Here is a 24373-nt window from a genome sequence, read left to right as displayed (position 1 = left end):
TCCGTGTCTCTCTGTCCTCCGTGTCTCTGTCCTCCCTCCGTGTCTCTCCATCCTCCCTCCGTGTCTCTCTGTCCTCCGTGTCTCTGTCCTCCCTCCGTGTCCCTCCGTGTCCGTCTGACCTTTCCAGAAGGTGTGAATGACATCTGTTGAAGATGGGAGGATTAGCGTGTAGAGAGAGGGCTGCAAATAAAAGCATCAAGAAGAGGGGAGGAGAGGGGAGGAGAAGAGGGGAGGAGAGGGGAGGAGAGGAGAGGAGAGGAGAAGAGGGGAGGAGAGGAGAGGAGAAGAGGGGAGGAGAGGAGAGGAGAAGAGGGGAGGAGAAGAGGGGAGGAGAGGAGAGGAGAGGAGAAGAGGGGAGGAGAGGACAGGAGAGGAGGAGAGGAGAGGAGAGAAGAGGGGGGGGAGAGGGGAGGAGAACATGACCACAGGAGAGGACAACAAGACAGTGTTTACATATATTACATATATATATATATATATATAGTACATGTATGTTTATGGTATTTTGGTAAGTGTGAAGAAACACGACTTGTTTGGGATTAGAGAACAAATTTAAATGAAGGATTAAACTCACACACTCATCACACACAGACTGACACCACCAGCTGGCTGCAACACACTCCACTCCACTCCACTCTGTGTGTGTGTGTGTGTGTGTGTGTGTGTGTGTGTGTGTGTGTGTGTGGTGACGGGGGTTGGTACTGGGGTTGACCTAAGGTGGGATCCAGTTGTCTGTCAGCGCTTTTCCTCAAATAGAGTTGTCTCTCTTCTCTTCTCTCCTCTCTCTCGTCCTCTCTCTCTCTCTCTCTCTCTCTCTCTCCCTCTCTCTCTCCCTCTCTCTCTCCCTGTCTCTCTCTCTCTCTCTCTCTCTCTCTCTCTCTCTCTCTCTCTCTCTCTCTCTCTCTCTCTCACTCTCTCCCTCTCTCTCTCCCTGTCTCTCTCTCTCTCTCTCTCTCTCTCTCTCTCTCTCTTCTCTCTCTCTCTCTCTCTCTCTCTCTCTCACTCTCTCCCTCTCTCTCTCCCTGTCTCTCTCTCTCTCTCTCTCTCTCTCTCTCTCTCCCTCTCTCTCTCCCTCTCTCTCTCTCCGTCTCTCTCTCACTCTCTCCCTCCGTCTCTCTCTCACTCTCTCCCTCTCTCTCTCTCATCTCTCTCTCTCTCTCTCTCTCTCTCTCGCTCTCTCTCCCCCCCCCTCTCTCTCTCTCACTCTCTCTCTCTCTCTCTCTCTCTCTCTCTCTCGCTCTCTCTCTTGCTCTCTCTCTCTTGCTCTCTCTCGCTCTCTCTCTCTCTTGCTCTCTCTCTCTTGCGCTCTCTCGCTCTCGCTCTCTCTCTCTCTCTCTCTCTCTCTCTCTCTCTCTCTCTCTCACTCTCTCTTGCTCTCTCTCTCTGTCTCTCTCTCTCTCACTCTCTCTCTCACTCTCTCTCTCACTCTCTCTCTTGCTCTCACTCTCTCTCTTGCTCTCTCTCTCTCTCTTGCTCTCTCTCTCACTCTCTCTTGTTCTCTGTCACTCCCTCTCTCACTCTCTATTGCTCTCTCTCACTCTCTCTCTATCGCTCTTGCTCACTCACTCTCTCTCTATCGCTCTCTCTCTCTCACTCTCTCTTGCTCTCTCACGCTCTCTATGGCTCTCTCTCACTCACTCTCTCTATCGCTCTCTCTCACTCTTTCTTGCTCTCTCTCTCTCACTCTCTCTTGCTCTCTCACGCTCTCTATCGCTCTCTCTCACTCACTCTATCGCTCTCTCACTCACTCTATCGCTCTCTCTCACTCACTCTCTCTCTCTCTCTCACTCTCTTGCTCTCTCACTCTCTCTCTCTATCACTCTGTCTCACTCACTCTCTCTATCGCTCTCTCTCACTCACTCACTCTATCACTCTGTCTCACTCACTCACTCTATCGCTCTCTCTCACTCACTCTCTCTATCGCTCTCTCTCTCTCACTCTCTCTCTTGCTCTCTCACAGATGGACAGACAGACAGATACAGACTGCGAAAAGAACAGTCCAGTTCTCCACCGAGCAACACTTTGGGCAGTACTGGACTGGACCAGAGACGCCAGTCGAACTGGTCTCACTGGGAGAGCTGGACCACTACTGAAGATACTGGGAGCTCCTCAGAGGAGTTCAGAGGATAGCAGGAGGTGAGATAGAAGAGGAGGAGGTGAGGTAAGGAGAGGAGGAGGTGAGATAGAAGAGGAGGAGGTGAGGTAAGGAGAAGAGGGGGGTGAGGTAAGGAGAGGAGGAGGTGAGATAGAAGAGGAGGAGGTGAGGTAAGGAGAAGAGGGGGTGAGGTAAGGAGAGGAGGAGGTGAGATAGAAGAGGAGGAGGTGAGGTAAGGAGAGGAGGAGGCGAGGTAAGGAGAGGAGGAGGTGAGGTAAGGAGAGGAGGAGGTGAGGTAAGGAGAGGAGGAGGTGAGATAGAAGAGGAGGAGGTGAGGTAAGGAGAAGAGGGGGTGGGGTAAGGAGAGGAGGAGGTGAGATAGAAGAGGAGGAGGTGAGGTAAGGAGAAGAGGGGGTGAGTTAAGGAGAGGAGGGGGTGAGGTAAGGAGAGGAGGGGGTGAGGTAAGGAGAGGAGGGGGTGAAATGGGAGGAAAGGCATCTAAAGAGGAAGAGGAGGAGAGGAGGCAGGCTGGGAGAAGGAGTGCAGGTAGAGAGGGACAGCCCTGACGTCAGCCGACAAAATCAAACGATATACCAGCAAACAGTTTGGATACACCGTCCTGAGCTTGGCCCGCCGGGGCCTCAAGGTACTGCTATTACTACTACTACTACTACTACTACTACTGCTGCTACTGCTGCTTACTACTGCTTCTACTGCTGCTACTACTACTGCTACTGCTGCTGCTGCTCCTGCTGCTGCTGCTACTGCTGCTGCTACTACTGCTGCAGCTACTACTACTGCTGATGCTACTACTGCTGCTACTGCTACTACTGCTGCTGCTGCTGCTACTACTGCTGCTACTGCTGCTACTACTACTGCTGCTGCTACTACTGCTGCTGCTACTGCTACTACTACTGCTGCAGCTACTACTACTGCTGCTGCTACTACTGCTGCTACTGCTACTACTGCTACTACTGCTGCTGCTGCTTGCTACTACAACTGCTACTGCTGCTACTACTACTGCTACTACTACTGCTGCTGCTGCTGCTACTACTGCTGCTACTGCTGCTACTGCTACTACTGCTGCTGCTGCTGCTACTACTGCTGCTACTGCTGCTACTACTACTGCTACTGCTGCTACTACTACTGCTACTACTACTGCTACTACTACTGCTACTACTACTGCTGCTGCTGCTACTACTGCTGCTACTACTGCTGCTACTACTGCTGCTACTGCTACTACTACTACTACTGCTACTACTGCTGCTGCTGCTGCTACTACTGCTGCTACTGCTGCTACTACAACTGCTACTGCTGCTACTACTTACTGCTACTACTACTGCTGCTACTACTGCTACTACTACTGCTGCTGCTGCTACTGCTGCTACTACTGCTACTACCACTACTGCTGCTGCTACTACTGCTGCTACTACTGCTGCTGCTGCTACTGCTACTTACTGCTGCTGCTACTGCGACTGCTACTATTACTACTACTACTACTACCACTACTGCTACTACCACTACTGCTGCTGCTACTACTGCTGCTACTACTGCTGCTGTTTGCTACTGCTGCTGCTGCTACTACTGCTACTACTGCTGCTGCTCCTACTACTGCTGCTGCTGCTGCTGCTGCTACTGCTGCTACTACTGCTGCTGCTACTACTGCTGCTACTGCTACTACTACTACTACTACTACTGCTACTGCTGCTGCTGCTGCTACTGCTGCTGCTACTACTGCTGCTGCTGCTACTAATGCTACTGCTGCTGCTGCTACTACTACTGCTACTGCTGCTGCTACTACTACTACTACTGCTGCTGCTACTACTGCTACTGCTGCTGCTGCTACTACTACTGCTACTGCTGCTGCTACTACTACTGCTACTACTACTACTGCTACTACTACTGCTGCTACTACTGCTGCTGCTACTACTGCTGCTGCTACTACTACTGCTACTACTACTGCTGCTACAGCGACTGCTACTACTGCTGCTGCTACTGCGACTGCTACTACTGCTGCTGCTACTATTACTACTACTACTACTACTACCACTGCTACTGATACTGCAGCGACTAAAAAACACTACAAATACTACTGATACTGCAGCTTCTACAAATACTATTACTACTACTACAAATACTACTGATACTGCAGCTACTACAAATACTATTACTACTACAAATACTACTGATACTGCAGCTACTATAAATACTATTACTACTACAAATACTACTGATACTGCAGCTACTATGAATACTATTACTACTACAAATACTACTGATACTGCATCTACTATAAATATTAATTCTAGTAGTACTGCTGATACTACCAGTAGTATTACTATTATTATTGATCTTGCTGTTGTGAATGTTTTTGTTGTTTTGTTGTGTGGCTGGGTGGTGTCATGTTGCTATGTTGGGGTGGTGTTATGTGGTGGTCGTCATAGGAACCTCCAGATGAATTATGGGAGTTGGTGGAACTGCAGAAGCTGAATCTTTCTCTGAACTGTCTGAAGTTTCTGTCTCCTCAGCTGGCCGCGCTCTCCAACCTGGTTGTGCTCAACCTGTGGGGGAACCAGGTACCCCCCCCCCATGTGTGTGTGTGTGTGTGTGTTTGGGCCCTGTGATGGACTGGCAGCCTGTCCTCCAGGGGGTCTCCCCTGCCTGCCGCCCAGTGGCTGCTGGGATAGGCTGCAGCATCGCCGCGACCCTGGTTCGGATAATGGATGGACGGATGGATTTTTGCTGTTTTCCTTGTCCGCTGCCGTACTTGGTCCAGATCCCGTCTGTGGCAGCGGAGACATTCAGCTCATTCTCACGTGTGTTGAAGGCAGGGGTAGGCAGTCTCGTCCACATGACTCGGCATGAAGCCAAACCAGGAGTCTTGAAAAGCCACCACTCCATTTATACAGATACCAAATGGCTTGAGTTTGTCGTATCCGTCAACACGCCACAAAGTATTCAGCTGGAGGCTGAAACAAAGAAGGTGATGGAGTTCACCAAGTGAGACAGAAGAACTGGTGCCAAGATGAAGGGAGGCATGTTTGTTGGTCCACAAATCAGACAGGTCGTCAATGACAGGGAGTCAGAAGATCTGCTAGTGGGCCAGAAGAAGGCAGTTAAGGATGGTGTTAAGACTTTTCTTGGCAACTGCAGAGCACCAGACTACACTGAGCTGCTTGACAACATGCTTAAAGCAAACAACACCATGAAGTGCAACATCCATCCATCCATCCATCCATCCATTATCCGAACCGCTTATCCTTACTCAGGGTGGCAGGGATGCTGGAGCCTATCCCAGCAGTCACTGGGCAGCACACCCTGGACAAGCTGCCAGGCCATCACACACACACACACACACACACACACACACACACACACACACACACACACGTACACACACACACATGGTGGTTAGTGCGGTCGCCTCACAGCAAGAAGGTCCTGGGTTCGAGCCCCGGGATAGCCGAACCTTGGGGGTCGTCCTCTGTGTGGAGTTTGCATGTTCTCCCCGTGTCTGTGTGGGTTTCCTCCGGGGGCTCTGGTTTCCCCCCACAGTCCAAAGACATGTAGGTCAGGTGAGACGGCAGTACTAAGTTGTCCCTATGTGAAGTGCAACATGTCATTGAAAATTCGTTTTCTGCATTCACACTGGGACTTCTTCTCTGCTGATCTTGGTGCGGAACCCACTAACCAACCAGTAGAGTGTTTGCTGAGGACCTTGATTGGGAGACACAGGTGTGTAACTACTTGGTTGGAACAAAAACCTTCACCCACATCGGCCCTTTCTGGATAAGACTGCCCACCCCTGGTTTAAGGAGTCTTAACAGGCTGATTGATTTACTTTCTTCCAGCTTTCAAACGAAGACTCCTGTCTGTGTCTGAAGCTTTGCTTTACTGGACGGGCTGCATGTGAAGCGGTGCTGGACATTGTTAGCTACTGGTCTTTACTGGACGGGCTGCTTCTGAAGCGGTGCTGGACATTGTTAGCTACTGGTCTTTACTGGACGGGCTGCTTCTGAAGCGGTGCTGGACATTGTTAGCTACTGGTCTTTACTGGACGGGCTGCTTCTGAAGCGGTGCTGGACATTGTTAGCTACTTGTCTTTACTGGCCGGGCTGCTTGTGAAGTGGTGCTGGACATTGTTAGCTATTGGTCTTTACTGGACGGGCTGCATGTGAAGCGGTGCTGGACATTGTTAGCTACTGGTCTTTACTGGATGGGCTGCATTTGAAGCGGTGCTGGACATTGTTAGCTACTTGTCTTTACTGGACGGGCTGCTTCTGAAGCGGTGCTGGACATTGTTAGCTACTGGTCTTTACTGGACGGGCTGCATGTGAAGCGGTGCTGGACATTGTTAGCTACTGGTCTTTACTGGACGGGCTGCTTCTGAAGCGGTGCTGGACATTATTAGCTACTGGTCTATACTGGACGGGCTGCTTCTGAAGCGGTGCTGGACATTGTTAGCTACTGGTCTTTACTGGACGGGCTGCTTCTGAAGCGGTGCTGGACCTTGTTAGCTACTGGTCTTTACTGGACGGGCTGCATGTGAAGCGGTGCTGGACATTGTTAGCTACTTGTCTTTACTGGACGGGCTGCTTGTGAAGTGGTGCTGGACATGTTAGCTACTGGTCTTTACTGGACGGGCTGCTTCTGAAGCGGTGCTGGACATTGTTAGCTACTGGTCTTTACTGGACGGGCTGCTTGTGAAGCGGTGCTGGACATTGTTAGCTACTGGTCTTTACTGGACGGGCTGCATGTGAAGCGGTGCTGGACATTGTTAGCTACTGGTCTTTACTGGACGGGCTGCTTGTGAAGCGGTGCTGGACATTGTTAGCTACTGGTCTTTACTGGACGGGCTGCATGTGAAGCGGTGCTGGACATTGTTAGCTACTGGTCTTTACTGGACGGGCTGCTTGTGAAGCGGTGCTGGACATTGTTAGCTACTGGTCTTTACTGGACGGGCTGCATGTGAAGCGGTGCTGGACATTGTTAGCTACTGGTCTTTACTGGACGGGCTGAATGTGAAGCGGTGCTGGACATTGTTAGCTACTGGTCTTTACTGGACGGGCTGCATATGAAGCGGTGCTGGACATTGTTAGCTACTGGTCTTTACTGGACGGGCTGCTTGTGAAGCGGTGCTGGACATTGTTAGCTACTGGTCTTTACTGGACGGGCTGCATGTGAAGCGGTGCTGGACATTGTTAGCTACTAGTCTTTACTGGACGGGCTTCATGTGAAGCGGTGCTGGACATTGTTAGCTACTGGTCTTTACTGGACGGGCTGCATGTGAAGCGGTGCTGGACATTGTTAGCTACTGGTCTTTACTGGACGGGCTGCTTGTGAAGCGGTGCTGGACATTGTTAGCTACTGGTCTTTATTGGACGGGCTGCTTCTGAAGCGGTGCTGGACATTGTTAGCTACTGGTCTTTACTGGACGGGCTGCTTCTGAAGCGGTGCTGGACATTGTTAGCTACTGGTCTTTACTGGACGGGCTGCTTCTGAAGCGGTGCTGGACATTGTTAGCTACTGGTCTTTACTGGACGGGCTGCTTCTGAAGCGGTGCTGGACATTGTTAGCTACTGGTCTTTACTGGACGGGCTGCTTCTGAAGCGGTGCTGGACATTGTTAGCTACTGGTCTTTACTGGACGGGCTGCATGTGAAGCGGTGCTGGACATTGTTAGCTACTGGTCTTTACTGGACGGGCTGCTTGTGAAGCGGTGCTGGACATTGTTAGCTACTGGTCTTTACTGGACGGGCTGCATGTGAAGCGGTGCTGGACATTGTTAGCTACTGGTCTTTACTGGACGGGCTGCATGTGAAGCGGTGCTGGACATTGTTAGCTACTGGTCTTTACTGGACGGGCTGCTTGTGAAGCGGTGCTGGACATTGTTAGCTACTGGTCTTTATTGGACGGGCTGCTTGTGAAGCGGTGCTGGACATTGTTAGCTACTGGTCTTTATTGGACGGGCTGCTTCTGAAGTGGTGCTGGACATTGTTAGCTATGTAGTCTCAGTACCTGCCCACCTTCACGCTTCAGCTCTCTTTATCAAACTGCATTGATTATACTGAAGTGTTGGATGTGGAACATGGTCAAAATATGCTGAAAAGGGGCGTCCAGTTGGCATGGCGGTCTGTTCCATTGCCTACCAACACAAGGATCGCTGGTTCGAATCCCCGTTACTTCCGGCTTGGTCGGGCGTCCCTACACAAGCAATTGGCCGTGTCTACGGATGGGAAGCCGGATGTAGGTATGTGTCCTGGTCACTGCACTAGCGCCTCCTCTGGTCAGTCGGGGCGCCTGTTCAGGGGGGAGGGGGAACTGGGGGGAATAGCATGATCCTCCCACGCACTATGCCCCCCTGGTGAAACTCCTCACTGTCAGGTGAAAAGAAGCTGCTGGTGACTCCACATGTATGGGAGGAGGCATGTGGTAGTCTGCAGCCCTCCCCGGATCTGTAGAGGGGGTGGAGCAGAGACCGGGACGGCTCAGAAGAGTGGGGTAATTGGCCAAGTACAGTTGGGGAGAAGAAGGGGGTAACCCCCCCCCCAAAAAAATAGAATATGTATGCTGGAATAAACAGTAGTGTCATCTTTAACACATTTGCAGGGCATGAGATATCCTGGTATGCCCTCGTCATTATGAATATGATTACTAAGCTGTTATGCAGTTATTGACTTTGTTACCAGATGCATCAAAAAAAATTGCAGATCAAAAAAATCAGTGACCACTGAAAAAAAAACAGACCATCAACACACAGCTTGTGGTACGGCACCGGATGGAGGGATTACATTTGACATATTTCTGCATATGAATATGAACAAGCGACTGATTTACAAGCTGAGGAATAGTCCTCTCGTGTTATTCCCTTTACAAGGACGACGTAAAGACATCAGCACGGTCACAGAACTGCTGTTGAAGCCCAAAGCCACTTCCATCGACCCTCCATCAGAAGTGAACTACATTACCAAGTCCACATGCTTATCGGAGGACTCTGCAGGGTTCAATTCTTGGTTTGGACTGCTTTAAAATGAAACGAGTCATCGGGATCAGACTGAAGGTGCATCAGGAACTCTGGTGCTCATTGTCTGAATATTTCTGATCACTGGAAACTGGTATTATTCCAGTCTTCATGCATTGGTTGACATTTAGGATATTTCTATCCTATTTTAGATATTTACCTATTTGAGATATTTAGGAAATTTACCCGATTTTAGGATATTTCTATCCTATTTTATATATTTTATATATTTTAGGATGTTTCATTTCGGACATTTCTGAAAATAATGCATGTAGAGAATCTGTTAGATGTGTGTCCAATCTAATGTAGCTCTGCTGTCTGTCTGCCTGTCTGTCCGTCAATCTGTCTGTCTGTCTCACTCTCGCTCTGTACTGGGACCAGTTAACCAGTCTCCCAGCAGAGATCGGCCTGTTGACTCGTCTCAGAGTTTTATTCGTCTACAGGAATCGACTTACCGAAGTCCCAGAGGAGCTGGGAACCTGTACACAACTAGAGGTATTACTACTCCTACTACTACAACTACTTCTACAATGAGTTCAACAACTACTACTACCACCACTACCACTACTACTACTACTACTACTAATAATAATAATAATAATACAACTACCACCACCACTACCACTACTACTTTTACAATGAATTCAACAATTATTACTCCCACTAACACTACTACTACTACAGTTGGTATGTCTGTTAGGAAACGACTGACACCAAAATCAACATTTTAACAGCTATAATACGATTTTTAAACAATTTAAACTTCAGAGAGACATGGTGAACTTGAATAGCAAAATTGAAAACATGAAAATATTACCTGAAAAACAAAATGGAAAACACATACTGCTAATTTAACAAAGGCCTATAAAACGTGACATGTAAAAAAAGAACTGAAAATAACCATTGAAACAGTCCCAAAATCAAAATGACGGCCCACAATTTTTAAACTGTTTATTGTGTCAAGATAAATACCCAATTGAGATATTAATGCATTACATATATTAGTATGTCTGTTAAGAAATTACTGACACCAAAAGTTATATTTTAACAACTTTAATACTATTAATACTACTTTAATATCTATAGGTAATTGCAAATCAGAGCATATAAAAATGACCTGTGGAGTTCCCCAAGGCTCCATTTTTGGGACCGCTTCTGTTTAACATCTATATGCTCCCACTAGTCCGGATTATGGAAAACCACACAACATGTCACCATAATTATGCAGACGACATGCAGATTTACATAACCATATCACCAGGGGACTGTAATCCCATACAAACACTGAGCAAGTGAATTGAACAAAGCAATGATTGTATGTCTCAGAATTTTCTTCAATTAAACAAAGACAAAACTGAAGTAATTATTTCTGGAGCCAAGGAAGAATGATTAAAAGTCAGTGCTCAGCTACAAGTCAGAAATCTTTGTGTAGTCATGGACTCAGACCTGAATTTAGATAGCCATATTAAGACAATTACAAAGTCAGCCTGCTATCACCTGAAGAATATGTCAAGAATTAAAGGATTTTTGTCTCAGTAGAATTTGGAAAAACTTGTCCATGCATTTATCTTCAGTTGACTCAACTACTGTAACGGTGTCTTTGCGAGTCTTTCTAAAAAAAATCGATCAAACTGCTGCAGCTGATTCAGACTGCTGCTGCTCAAGTCCTTACTAAGACCATTAGAGTGGATCACATCCCTCCAGTTCTGAGGTCTGTACACGGGCTTCCTGTCCATCAAAGAATTGATTTTAAAACTCTGCTCTTGGTTTATAAATCACTGAATGGTTTATGGCCAACCAGGATGACTGTCAGAACTGCTGGGCTGCATAGGCTAGCAGTTAGCTTAGCCTGCCCCGCTTCCACGTCCTATGAGACCACCCTCGACGTTTCCTCTTCAGGCACAGCTCCACTCAGGGCTGTGGTTCTTGGGCACACAGGATGCAGCAGACCAAGCTCCCTTAGCCGATCCAATGCTAGCTCTTCCAGCCAGACACCTTCAACACACCTCCCCGCACTCCACACGACAACACTAAAAACACAGTCAAGGCCAGGTGAGGCTACCTCCAGACCGCCCTCGGTTTTATCGGAACTGCTGGTCCGCATGGGCTGCACGGTCTTTATGAACGCTGCCTCTCCATGAGAGGCAGCTTTCAGTCTTTATGTACCACATACCTGGCCCCAACTCCCAGAAAAGTGCAGGTCTGCTGCAACTCTCAGTTCTTTTAACTCAAGGCCGAAGACTTTCCTCTTTGCCACTGTCTTCTATTAAATAAAACTTGTAGCTTTTGATTTTCATCGGACAGTGCATTCTAACTTTTACTTTTGTTTTTAAATGTATTTTTATTGCCTTATGTTGGTTCACTTAATGCCTTTTATTTATTATGCTAAGCACTTTGAATTGCCTTGTTGCTGAGATGTGCTATATAAATAAATTTGCCTTGCCTCACTTACACTACTATTACTACTACTAGTAGTACTATTACTACAACTATTACAACTACCACTACAACTACACACTGTGTCTACCTGCTATGCTAACTTCACCAAGACTAGCCTGCCATGTATGAATCTTTACATGGTGTTTAACGTGTAGATGTCAGTGAGCCAACTAAAATGGGTTAAGTTACTCCTTAAAGAAAACCACTCTCTCGCTCTGTCTCTCCCAGGTTCTGAGTCTAGCTAATAACCAGTTGACCTCTCTGCCCTCGTCTCTCTCTGCGTTGACCCGTCTGAAGAAGCTGAATCTCAGTTACAACAACATCACACACCTGCCTGGTTGTGTTTACACCATGAAGGCTCTGGTGGGTTTAAACTGCTTAGTTTATGCTTTGCTCACCTTTTACCGACTTAGTTTAACTCACACCAGGAAGTAAGGAGCCAGTCAGTGAGTTACATGGTTCATATCTCCCTGTCTGTCTCTGTCTGTCTGTCTGTCTGTCTGTCTGTCTGTCTGTCTGTCTGTCTGTCTGTCCGTCTGTCCGTCTGTCTGTCTCTCTCAGGTGTTTCTCCATCTGGCCTGTAATCGTCTAGAGAACTTAGCCGAAAACATCCAGGCTCTGGTACACCTGAAAATCCTCATCATGGAGGGGAACAGTCTGCACTCACTGCCCAGGGCTCTCTGCTGCCTTACCAGGTGACCCAGCATCAGAGCAACAAACCAAGTCCCATAGCAACCAGCCAAAAAGAATCACAGCAACCAATCCACTCCAATAGCAATGAGCCATCCTAGCTTCATAGCAACCAACCCAGTCCCACAGCAACCAGCCACCCCAGCTTCATAGCAACCAACCCAGTCCCAACCAGCCATATCCAATAGCAACCAACCATCCCAGCACCATAACAACCAACCCAGTCCCATAGCAGCCAACCCAGTCTCATAGCAATCAACCCAGTCTCCAAGCAACCTATCTAGTCCCACAGCAATGAAACCAGCCCCATAGCAATCGCCTGGGCAAGTATTATAGCCACCAACCCAGCCCCATAGCAACCAACCAACCAAGCATAGTTAGATAGATAGATAGATAGATAGATAGATAGATAGATAGATAGATAGATAGATAGATAGATAGATAGATAGATAGATAGATAGATAGATAGATAGATAGATAGATAGATAGATAGATAGATAGATAGATACTGTATTATTGCCACGCAACAGTGTGGGTGCAACAGAGTTATCAAATGAGTCTTCTCAAATCAGTCAAAAATGTATCAACCGTTAATTTTTGTGCTTAATATCAGGAATCAGAAACATGTACAGTGCATCTGGAAAGTATTCACACCCCTTCACTTTCCCCACATTTTGTTATGTTACAGCCTTATTCCAAAATGGATTAAATTCCTTTTTTTCTCATCAATCTACACACATACCCCATAATGACAAAGCGAAAAAGGTTTTGTAGAAATTTTTGCAAATTTATTAAAAATAAAAAACTGAAATATTGCATGTACATAAGCATTCACACCCTTTGCTATGACACTCAAAATTGAGCTCAGATTCATCCTGTTTCCACTGATCATCCTTGAGATGTTTCTACATCTTGATTGGAGTCCACCTGTAGTAAATCCAATTGATGGGACATGATTTGGAAAGGCACACACCTGTCTATATAAGGTCCCACTGTTGACAGTGCATGTCAGAGCAGAAACCAAGCCATGAAGTCAAAGGAATTGTCTGTGGACCTCCGAGACAGGATAGTATCGAGGCACAGATCTGGGGAAGGGTACGAAAACATTTCTACAGCGCTGAAGGTCCCGAAGAGCACAGTGGTCTCCATCATTCGTAAATGGAAGAAGTTTGGATGCACCAGGACCCTCCCCAGAGCTGGCTGCCCAGCCAAACTGAGCAATTGGGGGAGAAGGGCCTTGGTCAGGGAGGGAACCAAGAACCCGATGGTCACTCTGACAGAGCTCCAGCGTTCCTCTGTGGAGATGGGAGAACCTTCCAGAAGGACAACCATCTCTGCAGCACTCCACCAATCAGGCCTTTATGGTAGAGTGGCCAGACGGAAGCCTCTGCTCAGTAAAAGGTACATGACAGCCCGCTTGGCGTTTGCCAGAAAGCACTTAAAGGACTCTGACCATGAGAAACAAGATTCTCTGGTCTGATGAAACCAAGATTGAACTCTTTGGCCTGAATGCCAAACGTCACGTCTGGAGGAAACCAGGCACCTCTCATCACCTTGCTAATACCATCCCTACAGTGAAGCATGGTGGTGGCAGCATCATGCTGTGGGGATGTTCTTCAGCGGCAGGAACTGGGAGACTAGTCAGGATCAAGGGAAAGATGAATGGAGCAAAGTACAGAGAGATCCTTGATGAAAACCTGCTCCAGAGCGCTCAGGACCTCAGACTGGGGTGACGGTTTACCTTTCAACACGACAACGACCCTAAGCACACAGCCAAGACAACGAAGGAGTGGCTTCGGGACAAGTCTGTGAATGTCCTTGAGTGGCCCAGCCAGAGTCCAGACTTGAACCCCATTGAACATCTCTGGAAAGACCTGAAAATAGCTGTGCAGCGACGCTCCCCATCTAACCTTACAGAGCTCGAGAGGATCTGCAGAGAAGAATGGGAGAAACACCCCAAATATAGGTGTGCCAAGCTTGTAGCTTCATACCCAAGAAGACTTGAGGCTGTAATCACTGCCAAGGGTGCCTCAACCAAGTACTGAGTAAAGGGTGTGAATACTTATGTACATGCAATATTTCAGTTTTTTATTTTTAATAAATTTGCAAAAATTTCTACAAAACCTTTTTCACTTTGTCATTATGGGGTATTGTGTGTAGATTGATGAGAGAAAAACAGAATTTAATCCATTTTGGAATAAGGCTGTAACATAACAACATGTGGGGAAAGTGAAGGGGTGTGAATACTTTCCAGATGCACTGTATTTGTCGTTTCCCCCAGCCCACAGAAGTGCAACACAAAGACAAAAACACATATCCAAACTACAAGAACACATATATCCAAACTACAAAAAAACTACAAAAACTACAAAACTACAAAAACACATACACTACCGTTCAAAAGTTTGGGATCACATTGAAATGTCCATATTTTTGAAGGAAAAGCACTGTACTTTTCAATGAAGATAACTTTAAACTAGTCTTAACTTTAAAGAAATACACTCTATACATTGCTAATGTGGTAAATGACTATTCTAGCTGCAAATGTCTGGTTTTTGGTGCAATATCTACATAGGTGTATAGAGGCCCATTTCAAGCAACTATCACTCCAGTGTTCTAATGGTACAATGTGTTTGCTCATTGGCTCAGAAGGCTAATTGATGATTAGAAAACCCTTGTGCAATCATGTTCACACATCTGAAAACAGTTTAGCTCGTTACAGAAGCTACAAAACTGACCTTCCTTTGAGCAGATTGAGTTTCTGGAGCATCACATTTGTGGGGTCAATTAAACGCTCAAAATGGCCAGAAAAAGAGAACTTTCATCTGAAACTCGACAGTCTATTCTTGTTCTTAGAAATGAAGGCTATTCCATGCGAGAAATTGCTAAGAAATTGAAGATTTCCTACACCGGTGTGTACTACTCCCTTCAGAGGACAGCACAAACAGGCTCTAACCAGAGTAGAAAAAGAAGTGGGAGGCCGCGTTGCACAACTGAGCAAGAAGATAAGTACATTAGAGTCTCTAGTTTGAGAAACAGACGCCTCACAGGTCCCCAACTGGCATCTTCATTAAATAGTACCCGCAAAACACCAGTGTCAACATCTACAGTGAAGAGGCGGCTGCGGGATTCTGGGCTTCAGGGCAGAGTGGCAAAGAAAAAGCCATATCTGAGACTGACCAATAAAAGAAAAAGATTAAGATGGGCAAAAGAACACAGACATTGGACAGAGGAAGACTGGAAAAAAGTGTTGTGGACGGATGAATCCAAGTTTGAGGTGTTTGGATCACAAAGAAGAACGTTTGTGAGACGCAGAACAAATGAAAAGATGCTGGAAGAATGCCTGACGCCATCTGTTAAGCATGGTGGAGGTAATGTGATGGTCTGGGGTTGCTTTGGTGCTGGTAAGGTGGGAGATTTGTACAGGGTAAAAGGGATTCTGAATAAGGAAGGCTATCACTCCATTTTGCAACGCCATGCCATACCCAGTGGACAGCGCTTGATTGGAGCCAATTTCATCCTACAACAGGACAATGACCCTAAACACACCTCCAAATTGTGCAAGAACTATTTAGAGCAGAAGCAGGCAGCTGGTATTCTATCGGTAATGGAGTGGCCAGCGCAGTCACCAGATCTGAACCCCATTGAGCTGTTGTGGGAGCAGCTTGACCGTATGGTACGCAAGAAGTGCCCATCCAACCAATCCAACTTGTGGGAGCTGCTTCTGGAAGCGTGGGGTGCAATTTCTCCAGATTACCTCAACAAATTAACAGCTAGAATGCCAAAGGTCTGCAATGCTGTAATTGCTGCAAATGGAGGATTCTTTGACGAAAGCAAAGTTTGATGTAAAAAAAATCTTATTTCAAATACAAATCATTATTTCTAACCTTGTCAATGTCTTGACTCTATTTTCTATTCATTTCACAACATATGGTGGTGAATAAGTGTGACTTTTCATGGAAAACACAAAATTGTTTGGGTGATCCCAAACCTTTGAACGGTAGTGTATATCTAACATATCCCAAAAAAAATGTCACTGTCTGAGGGAGCGAATGCCAGCTAGGATGACTGTCGGAACTGTCAGCCAGTCTGCATTGGCTAGCAGTTAGTTTAGCCTGCCCCGCTACCGTGTCCTGTCAGACCGCCCTTGGTGCTTCCTCTTCGGGCGCAGTTCCGGGCAGGGCTGTGGTCCCTGGGCCCACAGGATGCAGCAGACCAAGCTCTCCCAGCCATCAAACGAAGACATACTTTGACGCAGACATGGACAAAGACACTGTGTGGACGGTACTGGGTGAGGCTGCTGCAAACGTGAGTTCATGCCTCCATCTTCCCACACTGGCCAATGTAGCGAATTGGAGATACTGGAGCTGGTAATCCGCCGCAGCCGGAAATCGAACCCAGATAGCCCGGACCATGGGCGACTGCGCTAACCAGTCAACTAAAGGGTCTGACCCATTAGCCAAGAGCTAGCGAGTCTAGTCATCCGTGGTCATTACACTACCCACCTCCTTCGGGAATAATAATAAAAATAATAGTATTTTATAATTAAACTACTAAAATGGATGGAATAATCAAATCAGTCCCATTAAATCAATTTCAGAAAATTAGTCTCATGAACCAGTCTCAAAGTTATTAAGCATTAATTCTGGTGTTTAATAGCCACCCATCCATTCATTATCCGAACCGCTTATCCTCCTCTCCTGGTAACAGGGATGCTGGAGCCTATCCCAGCAGTCATTGGGCGGCAAGCGGGGAGACACCCTGGACAGGCTGGTGTTTATTATTTTATAATTAAACTACTAGAATTGATGGAATAATCAATGTTGCATTGATTGACCTCTGTTACTGGTGTGACGAGCCTTGTCACATAGCCCGCGACTGCCCAGCACCAGCACTGAAAGCCAGAGTCACCCAGCCGGCGGGGAAACGACAGTGGAACGGCTTATTGAGTGGACTGCCACTCCAGTCTCCAGCCCTAGGTTACACCAAAGGACTGTATCTGATCTGCCAGCTCCACTGTTGACCCTGCCAAGCCCTGGTAAACACGGGGTCTACCATTTCCCTGGTGCGACCTGGCATCCTCCCAGGCACCACTGGCCCACCCTCAGTGGCATGGTCACTAACCAACACTCAGCTGATGACATTGAAAGGAGAAAAGGCTGGCATGAGAGTGAAGAAGTCACTGCGAGTCCAGGCTGGAGACCAGGAGCTGGCACATGAGTTCTGCCTCCCAAACATCCCAAGACCCGGGCATTGTTGGTGTGGACCTGCTGACCCGCTGGGGAGCCCATGTTAATGTATCAGGGGCAACCATCACACTCGGCACAAAGACCTTGGTGCTCCAGTCTGGTCAGGAGAAAAACAGGCTCAAAGACCAATGAGCCAGTCGCCAAGCAGCCACCACTTAGCAGGCACAGAGCCCCGGTGCGGTACTGGAATGCTGCTACTGCCAGCGGCAAGAGGAACGGGGCCAGATGACACAGACAGTGGCGGCCTTGCAGAGCGCCAGCAATGAGGAGAAGTGGTTCCCGTTGACCGTGCAGCAACTGAGTCAGCAGCAGGAAGCAGACATGACCTTGGCACTGGTGAGGGGCTGGCTGGAGACAGGGGGGTGCCCCAAGTGGACAGAAGTGTCAGCGCTGGGGCTCGAGGTAAAGGCCTACCACTCTCAATGGGACAACTTTGAGCTCCATGACGGGTTGGCGTACAGGAAGTGGCAAGCTCCCGGACCAGAGAACGACCTCCTGCAGCTATTAGTGCCCCGTGTGCACCGTCCCCAGGTTCTCCAGATGGTCCATGGCTTGGTGGGGTCAGGGCACTACAGGAACGCCAAGACCCTCCACCGCCTCAGGGGGCGGTTCTACTGGCCTGGCTGTTGATGAGTTGTGGAGCTGCACATACACTGCTGTGACTCCTGTACTCGCTGGGCCTGGGCCAGCTCCAGAGTGTGGCAGAAGAGGGCCTATGACACACAATGCCTTGGGCAAGCCTTCGTGCAACGGGACAAGGTATGGGTGTATTGTCCCGTTTGCAAGAAGGGGATTTTCCCCAAGCTTTGCAGCCACAGGCAGGGGCCCAACGAGGTCATGTGCCCATTGTCTTTGGTGGTGTGGCGGGTGCGCATGCCCGGCTGGGGGCGCATGGTGGTGCTGCACCAGAACCGACTCACCCCATACCGCCCCCTTGCTCCACCTGTTGTTGGGGAGGGGGGCGACAGTAGCATCCCATGCGCCGATCAGTGTGCCTCTCCCCCAGTTGCACTTCCTGTGAGCCCCTTGTGGCCTGTTCACCAGCGACAGTACCCAGGACATTTTTTTTTTTTTTTTTTTTTCTGATTTTCCCCTTTTTTCTCCCAATTTGGTGGCCAATTGATCCCTATTTTAATTCAAACACCCACCCTCGTATTGCATGCGTTCGCCAACTGCATCTCTCCGGTCGGCAGTCTCGAAGGAAAGCGCCTCCCCACTTTCGTGACAAGGCGAATCCAAGCCGAACCACTGTTTTTCCGACACACACAGAGACGCATTCACATGACGAACACAAGCCGACTCCGCCCCCCTCCCGAAGACAGCGTTGCCAATGATTGCTGCTTCATCGAGTCCGGCCATAGTCGGATCTGACGAGACCGGGGCGCGAACCCCAGTCCCCAGTGGGCAACTGCATCGACACCAAGCCGACGCTTAGACCGCTACGCCACCGCGGACCTAGTACCCAGGACATTTGAGGGACTATGTATTGGGTGATGGGGTCGTCAAGGACGACTGACCGCTCAGGTGGGGGCTATGTAGCGACTGGGGCTGGCGGCTGCATTGACTGTTGGCAGTTCTGCGCTGGGGGAGCACAAGGACTGATGGGACAGTTAACGTTCATGTTAAATTGTGTTTTAGTGATGTTGTGGTTATTGTTGTGTTGTTTGTTTGCGGAAAAGAATCGGACTAAGTAGATGACCATTTTACTGAGTGACTGACTTTAGGACTGTGACTAAGACTAATGTTTCTAGATGTGACCTCGTGGGGGAAACCATTGTTCAGTAGCCATTTAGAGCACTCCTGGGGGTCGTGTGGTGTATGGGACATGGGAACTGCCATTAAAAAGAGATCTCTGCTTCTCGACTCCTTTTTCCATGCCAGCTCACCACAGTACTTTTCTCAAATAACAAGGGAAGATTCAAATGAAAGAAAAATTAATGGAAAAAAATTAAAATCTGCCTATCTAAATCTTCCTATGTGAATCACAGTATCTAGATTACAGATGATTTCAACTGACAACGCTTTTCTCACGTGAGATAATTAGACCAACGCTAAAACTAACACTGCCACTAAAACACCAAGGCTAAATCTTGCAACCACACCATTAAGACTAACTATGTCCAAATACCAGCCTTATTTGAGATTGCTCTTCCACGGCAATCTGTTGTCGAAGCGTGGGTCCACGGAAAACCCAGTTTCTTTCCTTCTAGTCAGGGGTTAAAGTGGGATTTGGTAAGTGGGGGATCTCTGTATTAGAGAGGTGGGCAAAAGTGCGGGAGTGATAGCATTGTTAGCTAATAATAGCTACCGGTAGCTAACGTTTGCTAGCTAGTTAGTTATTGGGAATGAAAATATTGCATGGCCAGAGCTAAGGTTGGACAAACATAACTAGCTAGCTACCGGTAACGTTACCGGACGCTACCGATAGTTAGCTTGCCTAGCAGCATTCAAACAACTAGCCAGCAACGTCAGCAACTAGCTAGCAACGTTACCGGGTGGAAGATAGCTAGTTAGCTAGCTAGCTAATGTTACGTTCGCTAACGTTAGTTGCTTGAATGAAAACCACAGCAGAGCTAGACAAAACTATTGGAAATACTATTGGAAATACACTGAAGATACTCACTCTTTATGCCCCCCAGTCCAGGATAATAGTGCAGGTAGCAGGTTGACGCTCTCTCGAGTCTGGTCTGCCTGGTGCGGTGAACTGACCCTGACCCGTGAGTGTGAAGCCAGTCTCTTCTGACGTCATGTCTGGTGAAGCCAGACAGATGGCAGGTGCGGGTCACGTGAGGACGCGATATCGTTCAAACTTTTAGAAAAAGTAAAGTAGTATAAAAATAGAAGAACGACTTTATTTGCGATTTATTTTGTAATGCTTGTGAATTGGCTGCATCATGTGTTTTGTTTTAAATTTTACTGTGACAAAAAGGTTGATATTACTCCTGTCTACAGAGTGCCGCCGGATCTCAGCTCCGGTTGACTCGGGAAGGGAAGTGCCGGTGTCGGGATCCGGGGAGCTCCGCCCACTTTAATCACTGCTTCTAGTAGCTTGTCAGCTGAAAATCCTCAATACTTTGTCCATCGTCTGAGGATCTTACAATAATTATAATAATAATATGAATATTGTGGCGATCATGGATGGGTGGACTCGCTAGCCCTTGGCTAACGGGTTGGACCCTTTGGTCAACTGGTTGGCGTGGTTGCCCATGGTGCGGGAGATCCGGGTTCACGTCCTGGCTGCCCATCGCCCCCCTCAATTCGCTGCATTTGGGGGCTCGTCCAGGATGCGGTGAATTCGGTTTTGATTGTGGCGCAACTGTGCCAGTTTCAGTCGTTATGCAGTTGTGCTTTCTGTAAGGTTGGGATACCTGCAGTCAGCTGAGGCTAACGAAGTCACTCAGAGGAGTGATGACATGTTTCTGCCACTGGACCTTGTGTCCATATAAACTGGTTCACCTGTCTGGGACTTAAAGAATCTGCTGCTAACCTCTCGGTGCCAGATACTAGAGGACACCCTCAGGGGGAGAGCTGTTTTGGTGGCACAAGGGGTACCTGCACAATACTAGGCAGGTTGTTTTAATGTTTTGGCTGATTGGTGTATATATGTACAGTTCAGTTCCCCAGCATATCGAGTAGCCCAGCAGGCAGAAAGTACAATGATTTATGTACCATTTCAAACCAGTCCAGTCTGAGTTCAGTCCGGTGCATCCAGTGCATCCAGGTCAGTATATGGGCTACTGTAGCAGGGGGTATTAAGTGTTCTGACTGCTGTCGGAAAGACGTTGTTTTTCAGTCGAGTGGTTATGGTTAATATGGACCTGTAGCGCCTTCCAGAGGGGAGAAACTGGGAGAGGTGGTGGGCTGGGTGGGAGGGGTCATCATATCAACCAACCCATTGTTGTAGCAACCAGCTTACCCAGCATTACAGCAACAAGCCAAGTCCCATAGCAACCAGCCAACCCAGTGTAATAGAAACCAGCCCAGTCTCATAGCAACCAATTAACACAGTCCCATAAGCCACCAGTGTGTTGTGTTGTGTAACTGTCACATGTGTAAACTGTAGATGTGTTATGATTGATGAACATCGGCTCTCCTCCCTTCTTCAGACTGGAGCTGCTGAACCTTGACTTTAATGACATTAAGGACATTCCTCAGGTGAGCCCCCCTCCTCATGTGGATGATGATGTGACTTGTATATTTTGGATTTGTAAAAAGAGCTCCATTTGGTGCAACTACATGGAGCTTTTGGTAGTTAAAACATACCCAAAAAAAAGCCTTTGAGTAAAAACCCAGGTAACAACGTCTGGCTCTGTAGAATGGAGATAGGCCTCCCATCATAAACAGCAGGAAGGGAAATAAACATCATTCATGAGTTTGTTTCCAGAAAGCAAAGTAAAACACCACCTCAGCCTGGTGGAGCAGCCTGACGAGACACGACTCAAGTCCTCCGCTAAGAATAGAAAGGCCTTCACAGCCGTCAGTGTCAAGTGTCAGCGACAACCTTTGACCCCTGAGAGATGGCGAAGGAGAGCCAGACGGTCATAAACAGTCTGGCCTGTTTACCGCCTGGAATGTGTAACTCAGGCTGTTTGCTGTGCTTGTTTGAAACATTACATTTCAGCTGTGGTGGTTTACAAGCGGAACTTTCTTCATCTTTTCTCCTTTTCTGATGAAGACAATGAGAGTAATTCTCACACAGCGACCCATACATACAGGACCTGTGCTGACAATATTAAAATAATTCATGTAATTAATGTGATTACTCTCCCACACGCCACTTTCACAGCCACGTCTTGATTTAACTCTGACAATATTTAAACGTTTGTTTTGGATTTGAAAATCGATTTTTCTTATTTAACTATGAATAACATTTGAATTTTGTCTATCTATCTATCTGTCTGTCTGTCTATCTATCTATCTATCTGTCTGTCTGTCTGTCTGTCTGTCTGTCTGTCTGTCTGTCTGTCTGTCTGTCTATTTATCTGTCTGTCTGTCTGTCTATTTATCTGTCTGTCTGTCTGTCTATCTATCTGTCTGTCTGTCTGTCTGTCTGTCTGTCTGTCTGTCTGTCTGTCTGTCTGTCTGTCTGTCTGTCTGTCTGTCTGTCTATCTATCTATCTATCTATCTATCTATCTATCTATATCTATCTATCTATCTATCTATCTATCTATCTATCTATCTATCTATCTATCTATCTGTCTGTCTGTCTGTCTGTCTGTCTGTCTGTCTGTCTGTCTGTCTGTCTGTCTGTCTGTCTGTCTGTCTGTCTATGTCTGTCTGTCTGTCTGTACAATATAACACTCCTGTCTGTTATTTGTTACTCGTGTGTGTGTGTGTGTGTGTGTGTGTGTGTGTGTGTGTGTGTGTGTGTGTGTAGGAGATGTACCAGTTGTCTAGGCTGGAGAGGTTAGCATGTCATCCTCTGGATAAAGGTCTCCATATTCTCCACAACCCGCTGGTCAAACCTCTTAAAGAGGTTCTGGATGGAGGCCTGAGCCCCCTGTACAGCTACCTGATGGCTACTACTTAATACTACACCCTGACACTACTACACCCTGATACTACTACACCCTGACACTACTACACCCTGATACTACTACACCTTGACAGTCCTACATTCTGACACTACTACACCGTGATACTACCACCTGACACTGCTACACCTTGACACAACTACACCCTGATACTACTACACCCTGACACTACTACACCTTGACACTCCTACACCGTGACACTCCCACCTGATACTACTGCACCCTGACACTACTGCACTTTGACAGTCCTACACCCTGATAACACTGCACCCTGACACTACATCCTGACACTACTACACCTTGACAGTCCTACACCCTGACACTACTACACCCTGACACTACCACCTGATACTACATCCTGACACTACTACACCTTGACAATCCTACACCCTGACACTACTACACCCTGATAGTACCACCTGATATTACTACACCCTTGTACTACTACACCCTGATACTGCATTCTGATTTTATTTCCCTGGGGTGTCCAGAAATTTGGTGGTCAAATAAAATGTGTTGTGATTATTTTATCTTCTCATCACACATTTGGTCTGATATGTAACTAAAAGTACAAATGAACATTAGACCTGTCTTATATAGTATTTATCTAGGAGTTATATAGTATTATGTGTCATATAGTATTTATCTAGGAGTTATATAGTATTATGTGTTATATAGTATTTATCTAGGAGTTATATAGTATTGTGTGTCATATAGTATTTATCTAGGAGTTATATAGTATTGTGTGTCATATAGTATTTATCTAGGAGTTATATAGTATTGTGTGTCATATAGTATTTATCTAGGAGTTATATAGTATTGTGTGTCATATAGTATTTATCTAGGAGTTATATAGCATTGTGTGTTATACAGTATCTAGGAGATATATAGTATTGTGTGTTATATAGTATTTATCTAGGAGTTATATAGTATTGTGTGTCATGTAGTATTTATCTAGGAGTTATATAATAGTGTGTGTTATATCATATTTATCTAGGAGTTATATAGTATTGTGTGTTATATAGTATTTATCTAGGAGTTATATAGCATTGTGTGTCATATAGTATTTATCTAGGAGTTATAGAGTATTAAGTGTTATATAGTATTTATCTAGGAATTATATAGTATTGTGTGTCATATAGTATTTATCTAGGAGTTATATATTATTGTGTGTCATATAGTATTTATCTAGGAGTTATATAGTATTGTGTGTTATATAGTATTTATCCAGGAGTTATATAGTATTATATCTTATATAGTATTTATCTAGGAGTTATATAGTATTATGTGTCATATAGTATTTATCTAGGAGTTATATAGTATTATGTGTCATATAGTATTTATC

At 46.7% G+C, this 24373-nt stretch overlaps 1 protein-coding gene across 1 annotated transcript; it reads left to right on the top strand.

The window, feature by feature from the left end:
• Positions 1-2577: 2577 nt before the first annotated feature.
• LOC130130052 (leucine-rich repeat-containing protein 30-like) lies at positions 2578-23123 on the top strand. Its single transcript, XM_056299784.1, is given in 8 exon segments — positions 2578-2649; positions 2652-2741; positions 4540-4671; positions 9497-9610; positions 11783-11917; positions 12116-12249; positions 21600-21648; positions 22872-23123. Coding segments are annotated over 8 exon segments (879 nt in total). The 3' UTR covers positions 23025-23123.
• The last annotated feature ends 1250 nt before the right edge of the window (positions 23124-24373 follow it).

This window comes from Lampris incognitus, chromosome 19 (genome assembly GCF_029633865.1).
Source record: "Lampris incognitus isolate fLamInc1 chromosome 19, fLamInc1.hap2, whole genome shotgun sequence".
NCBI lineage: Eukaryota > Metazoa > Chordata > Actinopteri > Lampriformes > Lampridae > Lampris > Lampris incognitus.
This window is presented reverse-complemented; position numbering and strand designations above follow the sequence as displayed.